The sequence below is a fragment of the Danio aesculapii genome, chromosome 4, assembly GCF_903798145.1.
Source record: "Danio aesculapii chromosome 4, fDanAes4.1, whole genome shotgun sequence".
Lineage (NCBI taxonomy): Eukaryota > Metazoa > Chordata > Actinopteri > Cypriniformes > Danionidae > Danio > Danio aesculapii.
This window is the reverse complement of record NC_079438.1, coordinates 32,693,636-32,715,365: the sequence shown is the minus strand read 5'-3', so window position 1 is coordinate 32,715,365 and position 21,730 is coordinate 32,693,636. Positions and strand designations below refer to the sequence as shown.

At 36.1% G+C, this 21,730-nt stretch overlaps 1 protein-coding gene across 1 annotated transcript; it reads right to left on the bottom strand.

The window, feature by feature from the left end:
* Positions 1-1,286: 1,286 nt before the first annotated feature.
* On the bottom strand, positions 1,287-21,295 carry st8sia1 (ST8 alpha-N-acetyl-neuraminide alpha-2,8-sialyltransferase 1). The gene is made up of 5 exons (XM_056455496.1): positions 20,590-21,295; positions 19,706-19,850; positions 15,487-15,596; positions 10,536-10,628; positions 1,287-4,051 (listed from the first exon to the last, which is right to left on the bottom strand). Exons 1-5 carry the CDS (start codon positions 20,766-20,768, stop codon positions 3,559-3,561), a joined length of 1,020 nt encoding a protein of 339 aa, XP_056311471.1. The 5' UTR covers positions 20,769-21,295; the 3' UTR covers positions 1,287-3,558.
* Between the last annotated feature and the right edge of the window lie 435 nt (positions 21,296-21,730).

Genomic DNA, 21,730 nt, shown 5'->3' with positions numbered 1-21,730 from the left:
GTCAATGGTAAACATCAATCATTTGTCAACACAAAAAAGAAAATCATACAGGATTGCTGTTCCTAAACAATGACGTAACTCGTGGCTGAACTATCATAGTACTATGCATCATTTGGGAAAGAACGATGTAGTGAAGAGTGTTTCCCAAATCCCTTACTTTCTCTGTTGCAGATCCATCGTTTAAACCATTTAGTTATAACGTAAAACGCCCATAATGATGCTCTAAACTGGCTGGTAACAACTTCTTTAGAGAAGAACCCCATAATTTCTTTGTGCAAATTATATTGTTTTACAGACACACGCATTTAAAAAAAAATCCAATATTAGTTTTGGTAAAAACATGCACGCGTTTTCCATATTAATTGAAATATATGTAAATGGCACATATAGAGCATATGTTTCCTTTACACATATAGAAAACATTACATATTCTATTCTAAATTAACATAAAATACCTTAAAAAAGCTAACACGTAATCTAATATCATTTATAAATCATATAAATAAATAATGAGGCTATTTATTAGGAAATGAAAAAAAATCATACTTTAATAATATAATTAATGATGATGATGATTATTATTATTATTAAGTAGGATATTGTTTATTTTTTTATTTTTTGAAAAGTCTACTTTTACAATTTGACACATTCAAATCACTGCAGAAATGTTCTAACCAACAGGCCCATGTCATTTACAGATACAGAACCTACTATAAATTTAAACGATTAACGTATGCTATATTTTGTTCCGCTTTTAAACAGGTCACCTATAGCTTTCGTCATCAGCCATGGCTGTATTTTCAAAACGGCATTAATGTTTTCAAAGGGCAATGCGAAAAGAGCGCAAATGTAAATATGAAGATCTCTAAAACTGAACCGTAAAAATGCTTTGAAAACAAATTACACCTAAGAGTGATGACTTTAATGTTTTAAAAAAAAAATCAGTCCAAGTTTAAATGTTAGAATGTTCTAAACGAATAGGGCATAGGGGGATAACTGGGAATAGAACACAGAACTATGTTTCTAACTACAGCTCCATAGGTGTAGTTGCAAGCATAGAAGTTTGTGAATGTTTGGATTTGGAAAATGCCAAATCAACGAACTATGCTTGTAACGACACAACTTGTGACTTTGGCTAACAATGGCTTTCGGAAACACACCCCAGGTCTGGAACATGGTAGGTAAATAACAAAATTTTTAAGACAAAATTGAACTACTCCTTTAATTCAAATACAATTCACACATGCTTGCAGAAAAATACTTGACATGATGTCTTTATTGTTTAAAAGCAGTGTTTCGTTTATTTTTTCCAACTTTTTTAATATTGGCATAACCCATGTGGCATGTAAAAAATGCTCATACTCGTTCCTGTTAGAGGATTTTGACATGCTCAAGTACTAACACAATCAACCAACTGTTTGAGCCTAGAAGATTGACATGATAGGACACATTTGCAGCAGAGTGGACTAAAACATACTTAAATACCTAAGATTAAATTCCTGTGAGCTTTGTCAATGATTTTAACAGTGACTAGTACAATTGAGGTAAGCTCAGTTTCAGTAGGGCACACACTCTCATATGGCTCAAAGGGCAAAACATAAAATACATAATAGTTAATGAGTTTTTCACTTAAAAATCTGTTTAAAAAACAATTATATATCACAGTCATGCATGCCTACTTACACAAATTACAACCTCACTCATCCACAATACTGAACAGCACAAAAAAGTGCAAAAAATAATAATGATCAGATCTTTATGCACGCTAAAGATGTGGTCTTCTGGCAATTAAGCAATGTTAAAAAAAAATTACAGTAATGTACATTGGTCCTTCTACAACCGCATGCTATTTTGAAACTCCCATCAAGGATTTTAATTTCACATCATAAATCAAAATAAATTAAAGTTTTTCTGTAGGGTTGCACATCAGTCTTGGTTTGGAAATACTTAATTCTGTGAGGTTACGTTGGCGTTTTGGGGATAAAGTTGTCCTTAGCCTTTTTAATACTGATAAAGGCACTCATTGGTTTAAAGTGTGAAAATATGGTAATAGTATTTTCTTAAGATAATCAAATGAATTCACGCTTTTTCAGTTAAGGTCACCCGGGTCATAGTTCACCCCAAAATGTAAAAATAAAAATAACAGAACAAAACAAAACAAAAAAAGCATTTAACATTTAAGCAGCATTATGTCTTGTAATTTGTGCAATTATAACAATGTTAATGTTTAACTGAGGTGAAATGTGACCTGGTTAAGTGTTCTGTCAACCATCAACAGTAGGTCGTGCCAACTTTTACATAAATGCACAAAACAGCTAATACAATTATTTTACTCAAAACATTCTAAATAGCTAAAAAAAAATGTCAATGCACTTCATACTAATTCTTGGGTGAACTATCCCATTAAGTACTGACGTTAATCATCATTATAGTGCATCTTTCCTACCAACCGTACCTATTAAAACTTAGTCAGTAATGGTTTATTACATCTTAACTACAGTGCATGTGTACAGCTAGCACCTACACGATTTCAACCAAGTTCCCTGTGTGCAGTTGAATTAAAAATAATAATAAATAAACACAGAACAAGTCAAAGAACCAAGTTACTTGGCAGACTATCAAAACGGCTGCCATTACATTCAGAGAAACCATGATTCTTGTGGAAATAGTAACAAATTTGATGATTGAGTATTTACATGTCACGGACAAGGTGTCCAGCACCTTAATCAGGCAAAAAATGTTTACTCTAGGATTGGTGCCACTTCAAAAACATCAGAAGGGCTCATTCCCACAAACCACTCATTTTCAAACACATACCAATAACACAAATACAAATTAAAAAGTCTCTCAGAAGATATCACATATTTTCCATTGGCACGCAAACTATTCACTCTTTTCTACGAAATGTATGCCTCAAAATGAAATGCGCTCTCTCAGTGCATGACTGTCCCACTCCTAGCATGACAAAGTCATGTCTGGGATATGTTTCATGACAGATCTAGACCCACAAGGCATTTTTAGTAGATTGAATGTTAAAAATAAAAAAGCAAACATTAATACATGAACCACAGCCTTCACGTTAAACCAGCATCAAATTCATAAAACAGGCCTTTTTTCCTTCTTGTACAGTGTTTACATTCAATGCCCATCTCAAGATTAAACAAACCAAAAACACAACACATATTCAAAATGACCAAAGCTAAATTGCTTTGATTTCCCATTTAAAGTTATTAAGACATGATTTAAAGCAGCCCCTCTTTCAATCAACTGCAGTTTAAATTTGTCACATGACACCTGAGCTCCCACATCTTCAATACAAGGACATAACAAGCTTCCACTGAGTGTATACATGAGGTTGGGAACACATGCAAGTCTTTACAACAGTCCTTTAGCAAAAAGAAGAAAGGGTGTGTTGGTAGCAGTTGTGGTTCAAGCATATAGACACCAAAAAAACTAGACACCAAAACCCATCTTTGGGGGTTGAGTATCACCTCACAACTTATAGTATTTCTCATGCCAGTCGCAAGATGGCTATTTTTGTTGTTGGGGTTACTCCATTTATTTTTCCCTATTCAAATCCATCCCCTCCTTTGCACAACTGCCAACCCGCATACGCAATGTACCACTTTTGTGCAAATGCCAGAGTTGGAGAAACTCCTCAGGCATGGCATGAAATCTGGAGGATGGGAGAATGTTGTCATAATAGTGGTGGCTGACGGGTCGCTCATCCAGACCAACTGAAAATGGCCAAAATCCATAAGCCGTCACCTCTTCGCATAAGCCAAGGGCGAGACTCACTAGGAATAACCCTGTGGATAATCGTTTGCCATGAACGCCATGGTTTTTCCAGAATATGCCAACATTTTTAAGAAAATCTGGGTTAGCAAAGAGGACAGTCTGATTGGAGGAGGTGTCTGCGAGTGCGTGGTATGCTCGTAATGACGGGTCAGTGCCAGGCTTCATAGAGAACGCTGGTATGTAGATGTAGCTGGAACCATAGGCCTTCATGCTCTCTACGAAAGATTTACGGGACCAAAGTAGGTTCTGAAAACTGATAAAAAGAGCAAAGCAATGGTTAGTCGACAGTAACTTGTTTAATCCCATATTTTTTCTTGCTAATTGAGCACATGCATTTTACCCAAACAAATAAACGTCATGCATCTTGTGATATAATGTTGGGTAAATTAGATTTTACCCTAACTTAATATCATTGTGTCAAGTTTTATCCTTGACCACACTAGTAATTGGTGGGAAACAGCAAATTCAGTTGTTTTCAATTGAAACAATGCATTATACCAGGGGCATCGCTAGACCCAATTTACTGGGGCATGTGCCCCAGTAAAACTCTCCAGTGCCCCAGTAAATGCTTTGAGATATGATTTACTTCATATGCAAGTGTATTTATTAAGAGTGGTAATCCCGAAATAAAGACTTTATTCTCTATGTGCAACCAAAACAACGCTGGTGAAAACATTTACATTTTTACATTTACATTTAGTCATTTAGCAGACGCTTTTATCCAAAGCGACTTACAAATGAGGACAAGGAAGCAATTTACACAACTATAAGAGCAGCAGTGAACAAGTGCTATAGACAAGTTTCAGGTGTGTAAAGTCTAAGAAGCAAAGCATTAGTAAAAAAATTTTTATTTTTTTTATTTATTTATTTTTTTTGTGAGAGAGAGAGAGAGAGCACAGTTAGTGGTATAGCCAGAGAGGCAGTTAAGATTAGGAGGGAAAGTGGAGACTAAACAGTTGAGTTTTTAGTCGTTTCTTGAAGACAGCAAGTGACTCTGCTGTTCTGATGTAGTTAGGGAGTTCATTCCACCAACTGGGCAGATTGAATGCGAGAGTTCGGGAAAGTGATTTCTTCCCTCTTAGGGATGGAACAACGAGGCGACGTTCATTCACAGAACGCAAGTTTCTGGAGGGCACATATATCTGCAGAAGTGAGAGCAGATACGAAGGAGCAGAGCCAGAGGTCACTTTGTGAGCAAACATCAGAGCTTTGAATTTGATGCGAGCAGCAACTGGCAGCCAGTGCAAACGGGTGAGTAGCGGAGTGACATGTGCTCTTTTGGGTTCATCAAAGACCACTCGTGCTGCTGCGTTCTGAAGCAGCTGAAGAGGTTTGATGGAATTAGCTGGAAGCCCGGCTAGCAGAGAGTTGCAATAGTCCAGTTTGGAGAGAACAAGAGCTTGAACAATGAGTTGAGCTGTATGTTTAGATAGGAGGGGTCGGACCTTTCTGATGTTATAGAGTGCGAATCTGCAAGATCGAGCAGTTCTAGAAACGTGGTCAGAGAATTTTAGTTGGTCATCAATCGTTACTCCAAGGCTTTTTACCATTTTGGATGCAGTGATGGTTGCTCCATCCATCTGGATTGAGAAGTTATGGTGAAGAGTCGGGATGGCAGAAACTTCAAGCATGTGTTTACAATGTGTTTAATGTGTTCTGCCGGTGCGAGTAACGGTAGTTAACATGCGCGCCAAAAAAGTAGGCTACTTGCTTGTCACGCGCCGCTCATGCGTTAAAAAACCGGCGTAACGGCCTTTTTTGTTTAGCTAGTCGACAAATCTAAAGTTCATATGACGGTGATCTTACTAAGCATGTCTCCTGATAGATTTTTTTGTATGAAGCAAAAAGGAGGGATGACGAGATGAGGAGGGATGAGGAGTCAGGGAGGTAAAGACTTAATAAACCTAAATCTCTGCCATGTGTCAAGTCTAAGACAACAGATAAATCTATAAAACATATTTTTTTTTGTATTTTATTCAATTGTCTATAGAATTTCATTCAAATGAAATTAATATTTATGCAAAAGATTTCTTAAATGATCTTAGCATATCACTCCAGTTGTGTCTAAACATTGTTTTTCAGTTACATTTAAGATTATTTAGAACAATAATTGTATAATAACAAGATATATATATATATATATATATATATATATATATATATATATATATATATATATATATATATATATATATATATATATATATATATATATATATATAATATTTTATTTATTTATTTTTTTGAGGGAGGGGGGTGGGGTGCCCCAGTAGAGCTTTATGTCTAGCAACGCCCCTGCATTATTCTACTGGTCACAATTGTGATCATAAAGAAATTTAAACCTCTTCTAGATGTGCAAACATGAAGTATGTAAATTAGGGTTGGGCGATGTTGACCAATTTGGCATCGTACAATTTCTAACGTAAAATATTGCGATGGACTATGGCATCGTCATCGTAGGCGGTGAATTAATTAATTTGTAGCCTACCATTTCAAATATCTGACCTGCATGATCTTTGTTTTACCCATATCCAAATCATAAATAAATAAAGATTTATGTCTAGATAAAAGTTAAAAGTTACACAGAAATTGCCACCTGTCAATCACTTTTTCCGCGGGACTCTGGCATGAATAGGAAGAGTGATTTGTGTCGTTATAATGGCGTTGACAAAATTGGTTGGTAAAAAGGTGTACAACCAACAGCAGCCAACCAACAGTATCTGAGGTTTTCGCTAAAATTACTCAGTACAAGCGTGAAAGCGAAAGATTAAAGCAGTGTACTGATGCTGTGAAATGTTACCTGATAGATTCAAAAGACCGAAGAGAAGTTAGAGACAAGATTAATTAAATATCACGTTTAATAACTACAGTGAGAGGCAATCCAGCGGTACATCCTTGATTAACTGTCCGATGTGCACTGCTTTCTGGGGTTTTGTGCTAAAAAGAGTTCAGACGCTGCAGCACATGACAGAGTGTGTGTGTGTGTGCGTGTGTTTGTTTGTGTTTGTGGTCATGTGATGTGCGTTTTTTAGTGGTATAGTGTGGAAGGAGGGTTTTTCAGAAATGCTAGATGAAACGCCAGTGTGGACGTGGATCGTTTTTGTTCTAAAATGCCGTTTAAAAACTAAGATGTATTACTGTAAACGGGGTCATGTGTATTTTTTGCATGTGGGTTGCTGCTACAACGGGTGCGGGGTGGAGGATCGAGATACCGGATCAGCATTGTAATGTCTACTGGCCATCGGCGATGGACGATGGCATCGTCTACCGACCCAACCCTAATGTAAATTGAACTGATTTCATGCTCAGTAAACAACACTTTTAGGGTTTCAGAAATGACAATAAACACACATCATATATGTGACCAGTGGGAATAAACAGGTCTTTTTTATTAATTATTGCTCAGTTCTAAAAAAAGTATTCTTTCTGTAAAAGAGTGCTTTCATTAAAAGATGTATAATTTTTTTCAAATGACAAACCTTTACTGTCAATCAGTTATGGCTAATGGCTAATAAACTTTGTTTATGCTTTGTTAGACATCATGTCTAATACTACATACAGCTGAAGTCATTATTAGCCTCCCTTTGAATGATTTTTTCTTTTTTTTTTTTTTTTTTTAAGATTTATTTTTGGCCATTTTGCCTTTATTAGATAGGATAGTATTTAGGACAGGAAGCGAAGTTGGAGAGAGAGAGAGGGGGGTAGGGTAGGGAAATGTCCTCGAGCCGGGATTCGAACTCGCGACGCCCTGATGTGCTACTGCACCATATGTCGACGCGCTAACCACTAGGCTATTGCGCCGACGATTTTTTCTTTTTAAATATTTTCCAAATGATGATTAACAGAGCAAGAACATTTTCACAGTATGTCTGATAATATTTTTTGTTCTGGAGAAAGTCTTATATGTTTTATTTCAGCTAGAATAAAAGCAGTTTTTAATTTAAAAAAAAAAAATTTAGGGTCAAAATTATTTTTTCTGGAATTACTCCTGAAATCATCACAGCGGTGAAAGATGTGACAGAATGATGCGACTCTAGTGATGGAGCCTTTGTAATTGAGGAAATGTGTATGCAAACGTGATGGAAATGCATAAACTACCCAAAACACCTCATATACACTTTTGCTGATTCAGAAAGTATTTATGAACATTGAAGCAGATATCTGCAGTGCAAGAGTACTCACTTAAAAATCATTGAATTAAAGATGTTAAGATCAGATTTTATAATCTTCCAAGATCTGATGTAATTTTTTTCCCAGCCTGTGTTAGTTGTGTATTTTTATAGTTTTGCTGTAATTTCTTTTCTCCTCTTGAGATTAATTTGACTTTAATTAATTTGTAAGGACATTTGTTTTGTAAGGAAAATGACTTTATAATGAAAATTACTATGTAAAGACAATTATATTGCAAGTACATTGTGTGTAATTGCTAAATTGAGAGTTAAAGTCTTTAATAAAATGTGTAATGTATTTAATTGTCTGTTTGATTTCCTATTAAGAAAATCTGATAAATTAACTTGAAAATGTAAGTTATTGTATTTCAACTAACAAAGTTCTGCTAACTTGATAACTGTTAAGATCACCAGCAATGTAGCCCCTTTTTTATTTAAAATAGGAAGTTGGGTCAATTTAACTGTCAACTAAACATTTTAGGTTGAAAAAATTTGGATTAAGTCAATACAACTTAACCGAGTCAATGCTCAAGATGACTTGAGTCTTGACTAAGTCAAGCTGAGTCAACAAATCATCGCTTTACAGAGCACAAAAATATTACATCATTTTTTGAGAGATCTCACGTGAGAGATCTCCTGAGAGATAATGCAGGCGATAAACGGATAATCCACTTAAGGTCAATATCCATCCCTCAAGAGTAAGACATATCTGTCCTGAGAGTAGCATGTTCTTTTCTGACTATTCTGTCATGGTTTCTAATGCAAGCTAACAAGTTGGTTCACAAAAAATTTGTCAGAATTTTCGTGCCGAACAAGTTTCTAACAAGGAAAACAAGACTAAAACTAAAGTGATGATGACGACAACTATAATAAAAAACTGACATTTGTTGACTAATCAAAAAACAAGACTAAAATGTGAGTGAGGAACATTTTTAAAAAAGGTATCTAATCAGAATTGGTGTGTGAAGTGTGAAGTAACTGATTCACAGTAGACGCGGGATGTGATAACATGCATCTTCTGTCTGTCTGTCTGTCTGATTAAACTATAACGAAATTGCAACAGCTGAGATAAAAAGAAAAAGACAAAAAAGACCATGTGTAAAAAGCGTGGGGGGGGAGGTAGCTGATAAAAATAACAAATCTAAAGCGACATCAGCATGATAGGAATTCATCACGAAATTGTACATTCTATATTTCAATGACTGTGTTTTATTTAATTTTAAGTTATAATATTTTGTATAAATAAATGTATATTTATTTGCTAGATTTGGTAGAGCTAGATTTACTAGATTTGGTTCCTGATTTGTGTTCCTGGTTCCTGCACCGCACTCCCTTTATTGGTGACAAGAAAAAAAGAAGCGCGGTGCTATTTTTTTATGTCACTAGGAAACGACTGAAACAGCTGACCTGTATTTTGCGCGAGAGTTGCTGTCAATGTTGTTATAATTGTTATAAAAGTCTGTCCTCCATCATTAAAAGCTCGCCGTAGTCGTCTTGACAACACAAACACTGCTGTCACCTCAACTGAAACCCCGCCTCTGCTTTCGTTTGATTGAAGAATGAAAAAGACGTGACTGAGTTAACATGCTTTTTCCACTCGAGCGCACATAGCGCGCAACAACAAAACATTAGTAAACCATTCAAAAGATGCACCTCTTAGTCTCAACGCAAAAAGCGCGTTCGCTGTGATCAGCCCCTTATGCAGCTAAACTTTAAAAATATATAAAACAATATTTTTTAATCATTTAACTGATACCATCGGTTACAAAAGCACCCTTTTGGCTATCGGTTAATCGGTTATTTTGAGCATCCCTACTTGGGGAAAAAAAAAAAAACGGCACAGTATCGGGATCGGATAATTTTGGTATCGAGATCAGATCGGTTCCAAAAAAGGTATCGGTGCATCCCTAGTGCAAAGTGAAAACAGCATCACTCACTCGCGGTTGACTAAACAGAAAATCTAAATGAGCTATTAGGATGACAATGCAACAAAGCAATGCTACAAAAATGTTTTGCCAATATATATAGTTTTTTATTGCAAATGCTATAGTTTTTTTGCACTGCTTGATTTTTTTTGCAGTTATTTTTTTGCTTGCAAATTTCATTTTTATTTCTCAAAACTTAATTTTCCCTTTGTGAATATAAAAACTTCACCTCAATAAAGAAGGCTAGGTGGAATAGCACTATTTACTTCTGTTTTGTTGTTAAACTAAATAAAAATCTACATTATCGAAGCTGTAAAAGGTACCTTATGAATCTGAAAATAGTCACCTACTGCACCTTTAATTCTAGAATTTAAAGGGTAGGATTACAAAACAAAGCACTAAAACATGCATTCTGAAATCCAAGTTTGCATTTTCAAAATCCTAAAACACTGATCTGTGAGAGAGGACTAAAACGCATTTAAAGTGAAAGTAATTGAATGCTGTGTCATGCAAATGTACCCATAATCATTGTTTCCACTGCCTTTCGGTACTACTACTAAAATGTTGGTATTCTGATTTAAATAAAGCAAATGAGTAAATCTATCATATGAACCCCCAACAATAAAAGTGAAAAGACACTTACCTCTTTTCAATAATACTTGGATTCGCGCTCACCAGGTGTGTTCTGGTACCAACATCATCAGTATAATCTTTAGACAAAGGAGGAAGGTTACATCTAGAAAAAAAAGAGTGAGGACTGTCAGATGATTGTTAATGAGATAGCATTGTTGTTAACGACGCATCAAAAAGATTAACAAAAGTTCTGGGTTTTATTTGTTCCACTTGAACAACTTCATTTTAGAACAGAGGTGTCAACCTCCGCAGCCCTGCACAGTTTAGTTCCAACCCTGCTTCAATACACTTACCTGGAGGTTTAAAACAAGCCTGAAGGACTCAATTAGTTTGATTAGGCTTAAAACTAAACTGTGCAGAGCTGTGGCTCTCCGGGAACATAACTGTGTTTTAGAGGACCAACTTCCAACGGGGATTAGAAGGGAGTGTAAAAATATACATATTCCTACAAGAAAAAAAGGTATAGGGCTTTTAAGTTTGTTATGTGGTATACAAAATAGAGGTTTTGTACAGAACACAAAATTGAAAATTCACAAAATCCAATAAAGCACAACATTTGTCACATAACCAAAGTCCCTTTAAGGTAAGTCATTTCATCTGGCGGCCATCTTTGAAACGTCTCTCGGGGAGCCATCAAATTCTCCAAAATTTCTTGCCAAGCATACGATTAAATTTCATATTAGGAAACACCAATAGAATTAAACAACAGCTGTCTCTTTTGTTTCATTTCTTAACGTTTGAGTCACACAAAATCTGCAGAAATTCATGTCTGGTCCAAGCCCTTCCCTTGGAGAATCCTTAGTCTATAGCAATCGCTGATTGGCTCCTTTACTAGAAGGTGGGGCTTCGTTCACCATATAGACTGTTACACTTTTCCCAATTCAAAACTATACGAGTGACTCGTCTTGTGTATTCTATATGCTTATTTCACACAGCCGCCATTTTAAAGAATGAATGCGAGGCTGCGGTGGGATGAAACCCTGAAGTATAGGACCAGCACTGTAAACATTGCAACAACATGATGTGGACTACAACCCTCCAGCTTTTGCCGCAATTTCAAAATGCAGAAATGCTGTAAACTTGACTTTAATATCATTCATTCATTCATTTTCTTTTCGGCTTTGTCCCTTTATTAATCTGGGGTCGCCATAGTGGAATGAACCACCAACTTATCCAACGTTTGTTTTTTGTAGCGGATGCCCTTCCAGCTGAAACCCATCACTGGGAAACACATACACACTTATTCACACACACATACACTACGGACAATTTAGCCTACCTAATTCACTTGTACCGCATGTCTTTGGGCTTGTGGGGGAAACCGGAGCACCCGGAGGAAACCCACGCGAATGCAGGGAGAACATGCAAACTCCACAAAGAAACGCCAACTGACCCAGCCGAGGCTCGAACCAGAGACCTTCTTGCTGTGAGGCAACAGCACTACCTGCACCACTGCATCGCCCTAATATAATTCCGTTTAGTTTAATTTAAACAATTAAAAGCATATTAGGCATAAAATCTCTTGTTTATACGCTGAGTAGTAAGCTTAAATGTCCTCCTGGGCTTGAGTTCATGGCACCAGGTAAACACCGGGGGGCCTTCCCTGCCTTCAGCCTATGTAACCCGGTGAGTGACAAAACAATTTGATTGCAAACCCAGATCCACGGACAATGGGGCGTTTTAAAGCCACGAAGATCAGTCGATTCATCAAGCGGATCACTCGTCTGTGTTTGCAATCGCTAAACATTGTGAAGTGTGGTGGGTGAACTGATGACCTTTACGGCTAATTACAGTCATTTCTGTTGAGCATGTGAACACAATGGCAAACCAGTGCTGTTTAAGGATGCACTCCACAGTGCCTTAAATGTTAACGGGAAATTGATGTTTTTTTTATTTCAGTGCTGAAATTCAGTATCATGACAAGTCTAATATAGGGAAAGAATCAGTTCATTAACTTGAGTTTAATAAATGATATCTAAAACGTGTGTTTGGGAAAGAAAAGTTTGGCCAACTAGTGCCATTTCCCTAAACTTAGCTGAAAATTAGGTCTGCTGTCCCTTTTTATTTTCACCATTCATTCAGAACGGACCTTTGGGTCACTCGAAAAGCGGTGAAATTATAAATTTGTGTCACTTTCTCTTTGCTGATAAGATATACAGCCAGGTACACAACATTCCTTTGTGACTCCAAGCGATATGTCTGGGTTTCTTCCCACCGCAGCCTCGATTTCAATTTTAAAAATGGCGGCCACGTAAAGTCAGTCTATATATACTATAGTGTTTGCAATAACTGCATGGATCTTTTAAAAAATAATCAAATTGTCATCTTTCAAATTCAGCCCAACTTTATCTGGACTAATAAATGCTATAGATATATACACTAGATATCACATACGGACCCTGAGCATGCGTCAATAATGCGCCACATTTGTACAGTGCTTCCAGGACATATGTCATTCAACTGCACTAGTCAAGACTAAAGCCAATGTGTAGTAATGAGCAAACAAAGAAAACCAAGCACAAAGGCAGAGCATTTCACAGGTAAGATCGCATTTTTTTATGTTTTTATATGTTTGGATATAAGTTTATGTTTTTATATATATTTAAGTAAATAGATTTATAATGCTCAACAAGTAACTTAATAATAATAAGTTACTAAGATAATAATAAGTTAATAATAAGATAATAATACAGTCACTTAGTCCACTGATCATAAGGAAAGTAGCACCAACTCACACTAAATTCTAGGCTTATGCTAGTTTGGTTGAATAAAATCAGCAAACAATGTAAATGAAATTTGACAACAAGATGCTGCGGTGCCAGAAACTTGTATTATTATGTAAATTAATATCTCCTAGCCGATATTATTTTATCGGCTAAGAGAAGGAGTCGTTCATAACGGAGATTCATTCACAAACGAATCGCTCCCTCCGTTAGCATGAGAAGTGAAAGCAGGAGAGGGGGAGTGTTTCAGGTCACGGATTAGATCAAATTTATATAGGAGGGAGGATAATACATTTCCATGCACACAAACACACGCACTTAGTCGGCAATGCCTGTGTGGTCACTTATTCATCAATGTAGAAAAGTGATGTAAAATTATAATTTTCATAATTAAAAAAAATATTTGTGTACTGACCACCGGGAAAACTCCCGATCATGTATAAATGCTTACATATCTCTAGCTCCAGATGGCCAGTCCTCCTTTATATCTTGGTCCCACATTCATTTCAAAGGAGCGCTACCCTATACTAAAACAGCAGCTCTATTGACGCATTCCTTCCAATAGTCACCAATAGTGTAGGCAACATCTAATGTAAATATCTATGAATAAATGCTGTTTTGAGCTTTTTAATGTGCCGTGACTGATCTTTGTATAGAGCCCTGAGTTCAAACGGCAGCAGTATAAGCATTAACACTATCATTTATTCTTTTTTTTACAACTGGTTCCTGAAAACATAACTTCAAAACTGAGGTATGTACTGTTATACCCCTAGCTCTACCACTAAATTATAAATCCCTGTCCACTTCCTTCCATCTGTATTACTACTATTACACCTCACAGAATCAGAGACCATTTTTCTATACCACACACCCACAACCGGCCACCGCCTGCAGGAATTCAATTATTCTTATTTTCCCTTCCCCCGTCCCTTAGACCAGATCCATTCCATTCTTCTACAAGAGACTCTAGTGCTCTCACTCCTGTCATCATCATATCTCTCATGACTTGCAACTTTCCCTCCATAATAAGTAGGCTCAGATTACTCCACTGCTCAAAATAGTCAACACTTTTTGACGACAGCAGTCAAAAATATTACAGACTCTCTCCTCCTTTTTGTGTCCCGGGGAATTCAGTCTGAAATATGGCTGTGCAATTTGGGGAAAATATCTAATTGGGATTTTTTTTTTGACAGATATTGTGATTTTGATTAGATTTGCGTATTAATTTTGTAGTCAAGCTTCAGCGCAATAATCTGTATCATTGCTACTTACTGCTGAAATGCAGTGAGTGTTAGTTAAAAAAAGGAACTGAAAAGATATTAACTTACTTACAAATTTTTCTCTAGAGCAAACAGTAAGCACCAATAAAATGACCGTACCTTTCTGTAAACAAGTTGAACTCAAATTAGGCAGATAGTGTAGCTTATTATACAAACAAAAAATAATAATTATAAAAATACAGAACACTCTGCAAACTAATATGGCTAATAGGAGCCTTTCTGTAGCTTATATTGTTTCAAACAAAATAATTATCCCAGATGCTACACAAAATATCATGATGTTAAACATACAGCTGTGGTACTGCAAAATGGCTAAAATAGGTGCGAGACAGAAGTGTATATCTCCTATCCTACATTTAGATAAATTTTTTTAATCCCTCTTTGGTCAGTGCATTAAAAGGCACCGTGTCTTTAGAGAGGCAGTGCGTTATGGCATTATTTATCTCCTGAGTAGGGTTGCACCAGCTCTAAGTTCTTTCTTAAACTGGAAGGTAAAGTCCACACTAGGGGCTTTGAAACTACTAGCTAGTTTGTAACTAAATTTATTAACATGTTCTTAAAGCAAACTGTAGTTAGTAGGTCCTAAGCTCATGCGTATAGAATTACGTAATATCCAAAAAGAAGCATTTAAATCGATGAACTAATTCGGACATTAGTTGCTTCTCAAATCAATCAATCCTAAAGACAAAGGCTATATATTAGGTGTGTTTGATTAACAATGGAGCTGAACTTAGCAAGACACTGGCCCTCCAGGATTTACCCACAGTTGCCCACCCCTGGCCTAGGTCTAACCTGAGAACCCACAAAAATCTCAGCTTCTATCTCTTCTTGCATTTCAGACATATCTGCCTGAATAAAGATGTCACACCCAGCTCATATCAAGATCCCTGTAATCCTAGCTGACCAACTCTTTGCTCATCAATTGAATTCACCAACAAAATGAAAAAAATCTTCTCACCTCATGATAAAGTCAGCTCGGTCAATTTCATTTCCACAGCCACTGTGTTTCAGCACCCCTCCATTGCCCACAACAGCACACCTCTTCAGAGGAAGCTGCAATGGTGTATCCTAGCAACACAAAACAGTGGGTTTTACACAAGTGGGTATGACATAGACACAAACAGTAAATTTCCATTTGTTTCTTTTGATGAATACATATTCAAATCAAGGTTGCTTTAATATTCAGGTACTTTAAAGAGTGGTGAACCTCTGAGTAAAACCAAATAGATAAAAACACCCTTTCTATGACTCTCTAGTGATCCAATTTCATCACAGGCCCACATTTTCATCTATATATAATTAAATGCTATATATAATTAAATCAGACATTCTTCTTTTGCATTAGTTAGAGGATTTTCCTTGGTTCCCTACAAATCAAGACAAGTGTTTATACAGGGTGTTGATACAACATTACTAAGGTGATTAATATGAGTTTATTTCTTGAGCTTTCTGCATGGTTACAAGCCAAGAGCATGTATATTCATGTGAATATTTCCTTTTACTCTTCTTTTATAAACCATTTTGAAGGATGTAAAAAAACAATGGTCCCAACGTATTTTCTGTTTTACATTTTTAATTTATATAGCTTCTGAATATCCAAAAAGAGCCACATGTTGATGTTATGATAGCTGTTTTAACATTAAGTAATGATTGAACTGCCTCTTGTTACAGTTATGAAATAGTTTAATAACAAGCAGGAAATTTTCATGGGCCAAAGATATAACCACATTGAAATGGTCAATATAAAAACAGTAGTTTTTATATAAAACCTGCACAAAAAGATTGTAAGGTTAAAGATTAACAAGTTTGGAATTTCTCTGTTACAACACTGCCTCAAAACCATTCGTAAAAGGCCATTGGCTGAAGTGTTTAGAGTTGATAAACTATATAAGGATGTATATGCACAGCTAGTGTTTCTTTCCATACAGATAAACTTCCTTAATGTGACTTTTTTCACTATTATACGGTTACTTTTATAGCATTGATGTTATAATGTAATAAAAATGCAGTAAGTTAAATAGACTTCAGCATTCATTTAGTTGATCAAGTGTAAACAGTAATTTAAAATAATGGTCCATTAGTTAATGTTAGGTTGTGTATTTACTAACATGAACAAATTAGTAATACATTTATAACTATATTTATTCATCTTCATTAACTTTAGTTATTGTTAGTTTAAGTGAAATACCGTTAATTCATGTTAACTCAGTGCATTAACTGTGAGCATGATTTTAAATTTTAATAATGCATTAGTTAATGTTGAACTATGATTTCTAAATGCTTTACATTATTTATACTTAATCAATGTTAGTGAATACATTAACTAAAGAACCATTATTCTAAAGTGTTACCGAAATCTTTTGTCAGGTAAAAGCACAGATTGTGGAATATGGCTCTTTATTATGCAATAGTGTTTAAACTCTGTCTCCACTGAAGGTCAATGCTTACTTCTACATCACTGCCTGTTTAACTCCACCCACCCCTTCTATACTAAATTAATGCTTATATAATGAATCGCTGAGCATTAACTTCTTTGTCGACAATGAAATGAGTGAGGTGGGAGTGTGTAGATGCTTAGTTGCACGTCTGTGTGTCCATCAGCAATGAACGTGGGTAATGAGACAGCGTAGGAGGAACACTGCAACTGAAAAGCGGCATGGTGCCCAGTACAGGACAATCAGGACCCATGCGGGTGTCTCTACCATGCCTGTTTATTTTTAGAAAACAGTGTGCTTTGCTGAGCCTCATGGAGAGTGGGGGTGGAAAAAAGAGAAAAAAATCAGGACCAACAGTTTCTTTTCACACTTTCACACTCTTATTTATTTTATTTATTACATTTTTTTCAGCAAACAACTTAATATATTTTTACCTGTGTGAATTAAGGTTGGTGTAAAAACCTTCACAGGACTTTAACTATTTTATACAAACAACCAGCATTTAAATTTTAGTGATGGTGAGATCAGATCTTTGTGTGGAGTACTGGCTGTTCAAAGCCTGTCCTTGTGTTTACAAAAACGCAGTGGATTATTACAATTAATGACAAAAATAAGGTTTGAAAATGTAAACTTCTTACTGACACAGCAAAATATTAGTGGCATTAAACACCGTACTGTATGTATATTCTGTATATTATACACTCTTAGAAATAAAAATATGCGAGATGTCACTGGGGTGATATCTTTACAAAAGGTATGAATTTCTACCTAAAAGGTCCATATTAATATCTCAAGGGTACATATTAGTACCTACAAAGTACAAAAGTGTTCCTCTTAAAATTTGTAGGTACTAATATATACTTTTGAGGTACCAATACAGACCCAAATGTGTACCTTTTGAAAAGGTACCACCCCAGTGTGTACCTTTATTTCTGAGAGTGTATCTTAATAAAGCTATAAAGGATATTTTGCCAAGGGCACAATTTATTTTCCTCTTCGATCCTTCATTCTGTCATAAACAGTGTATTAGGCTGCCGTCTCTTTAAAACCTTAAATTCAGATAATGTCTTTCTATCACTTTAGATATGGCTGACTGTGTACATGAATACTCATCGAGATGGGCATTTTGAGACATAAGCCTAAATTTGACCTTTCAAGTTACAACAGGCACAACTTGTGGTATTTGTCCCACAGAAAGGCTTCTGTCAGTTTTTCCACATTTTTTAATTAAGCAAACAGAAAGTAAATATAACTCTTCAGTTGTCATTCAGCAGAATAACTTGTTGGGCCCTATCATACACCCGACCCAATGCAGCGCAAGGCACGATGCAAAAGTTATTTGATAGTTACAGCTGGACGCAAGTGTCATTTTGAAGTTTTGTGCCACACTGTTTAAATAGCAAATGCATTTGCACTCATATGTGCCCCAATAGGCGTTCTGGTCTTAAAAGGAGGTGTGTTAAGGCGCATTGCTAGAGCGTTGCTATTTTAAGGAACTAAAATAGACTGCACAATAGACCAGCTCAAAGCAGGTCTAAAGTCCAGCGCAGAGCATGTCAGTTGTGCGCCTCGCTTAAACATTGCTTAAAACACGCAGGATGTAGAGCAATATAGAAATATCTTTGCAAATGAAAGAATTAAAGGCTTAAAATGTTACAAAAATTACTATTTTCTATAAATATAAAAAACAGTACCTCAATGCCTTCTTCACCTCGGGGGCTTTTTCAGTTTATTCATGACCACATGCTTTTGTATAATGTTATTATTATTAGTAGTATTATTTATTACATACATATTTATTTTATTTTTTTATTAAAAACAAGCTTAGATTTGTCCACCTGTCAGGTTTTGGACCAAATGGGACATAGGACGTGTCTTTGGATATAACTATTCGTTTGATGGAGATTAGAACTGAATTTAGAAATAGTTTTCAAACAAATCTTTGTGCTTAACAATCGAAATTAAATATGTATGCTAATGCATGTCTTCAGTGGAGAGCATACAACACCGTTTCCTTATCCACGAAAGAGAGAAAGTGAAAATAAAGGCCGAATGGATTAGGCTCATTATCCTGTTGCTGCAGATGCTGTTTAACTGTTTTCTTAACTGTTTTGAAGTGTTCAGTTTTTCCACTTACAAAGTCCGCCATGTAAATAGCAGATGCGCCATGAAGCGACGCAACTGACTCTTAAAGGAAATGAGAGATGAGACTCTGATTGGTTTATTCTCAAAACACACCCATAACTCATTAGGAGAATAAGCTCAACCCTGTTAGACCATGCGTTGCGGCGCAGAGCGTATTTTCCTGTCCTTAAAATAGCAAAAGTGGATTCGGACACACCCTTAATGCTTTTGCGCCATGCGCTTCAGAATTTGCACCTAGACCGTTAAAATAGAGCCGGTAGTGTTAAATCTTTTAAAATAAGCCATTTTACATTTACATTTCAAAATATTGCTTGAAACAGTATTTATGGCTCAGTACAGGAGAAAAAAACTACAATTTAATAAAAATCTACACAATTGACTCAAATTGATAAAGTGCATTAATATAAACTCTCAAAAGTGTTTTGTGTTTACTTATGATTAGGGAGAAAAAAAAACATAACGAAAGCCCAAAATCTCACAATTAAATGGGGCATGAAAACAAAGAAAATAAAACATGTTTTTCCTGCAGTTTATTGCCTCTGTATAATCTGTATAATTATTTATTGTTTGGCCACTGACACCTATGAAAGGCAGTACCTGTACAAAGATGGGGTAGGTCTCATTGGTGACTGTGTGATAGTGGTAGAATTCGCCATCATACCACAAGACTTTGCCTAATGGTGAATTCTCCTTAGTAACCGCAAACATCCTCTTTGGGTTACAGCAATCTGTCAGCAGCTTCCTGGCAAAAAAAAAGGAAAGAAAAAAAGCATAAGCACTGAAATATAATGGGCTTTTAAAAATGTCCTCTCGAAGTGACTGTAAAGATTTTTATTTAATGCAAGGAATACAATTTCCTTACAATCATATTATTTAAAAAACCCTCAAACTATTTATTATATATATATATATATATATATATATATATATATATATATATATATATATATATATATATATATATATATATATATATATATATATGGTAATGGGTATTTATATACCAGAAAGCAGTCGTGGTCAGTGCAAATACTACCCCACTAATGTTTTTCCACCGTGTCGTTACAAAGGTATTACTTTGCGTTAAGATAGCTGGAAGTTAAATGATTAAATGTGTTATTAAATCGCAAACAGCCATAATGGAGTTCATATCGGGGCCAGATAGCGTTTCAAACGAGCCAGTGCGCATGCGTGTCTCATTAATCGGTTTTGAGAGATGTCTACTCTGCAACACTCGCGAGGGCGAGATTAAGTTACTGATTATTGCAGTTTGCTCATTACAACTGGATTTAGTAAACTGCCATTTAATACCACGTCAGGATCATCAGTGATTGAATACACGAATGAATGAACGTGATGTTTAAAAACTCAAACAATAGAAAATACCAAGTTGTTGTGGCTTCGACAGTATAAGAAAGCAAGCGCTGATGAAATATGCACCTGGGTAAAAGCGTCTGGCAAATGCCTGCGCACTGAAATACCTGTACAGTTCCACCGCGGTCTGGTTCCTGCTCCATGTTTGTCCCTGCCGCAGAACCTCCTCCACCATTTCCTTGTCGCTGGGTATCCTGTATACGGGGAAGATGTAGAGCCACAACAACGCCAGCACCCCCAGAGTGGCCCAAATATACTTGCTCCTGTGGCATCTCAAAGACACCATCCCGCCGATCTGATCGCAAGAAGAAAAAAAAAAAAAAGCCACAAACCGACTATTAAAAAAAAACACGTGCTTGCAACTGGTCCGTTTATTTTGGTGCCAATTCCATCAGTAGAAAAAAGCCGCTTGGATCCCGTTATCCTGTTATTTCCATCGCGCGGCGGTGCGGCATCCGATTTTCACGCGTGCATCAAATCCTCCTCTCATTCCCTGTTCTGCAAATGGCTAAGTTTGTTACTGTTATTAATATTGCGGGAATCCTACATAAATACTGTCTGGTCCTACAGGAGAAATCTTAGGGGTTTTTATAGGGGATCCAGAGATCTTGTACCTCCATCACTGTTAACGCACGTCTTCAGCTCCCCCAAATCTGCGCTGCTGTCTGGCTTCATATTCTTGGCTTTATCACCTCATCACGGCTTGGTTTTCTGCGTTTTTCCGCAATGCAAATGAATTTTGTAAGGCCTTCCCTCTCAATCTGGCCTCTCGGATGTAATCTGGCGAATAAATGAGAGACAAAGCTCAGTTTGTGAGCGCCTCTGTACGCATCATTGGCCTCAGTCTTTGTTATGGTACTGCCCTCTATTGGTAAATCAGGTCGCATGAGCGCGGCTGGGTTTTAAATAAAATAACTCTGAACAGGGCCAGCATTTATAAACATAGATTTAACATTTGTAAATATTTGTTTTTACACATAATAATAATAATAATAATAATAATAATAATAATAATAATAATAATAATAATAATAATAATAATAATAATAATAATAATAATAACAACTAACAACAGTAGTAGTGGTAGTATTGTATATATTAATATACCTTTATTATCTGTGTTTTTGTGCCGTCACTGACATTCTTCTGTACTTTGGAAGCTTCGGTCATGAAAACAAATTTCTCGTACGTGTAAGCATACCTGGCAATAAAGCTCTTTATGATTCAGATAATAATTCAGTAATCATT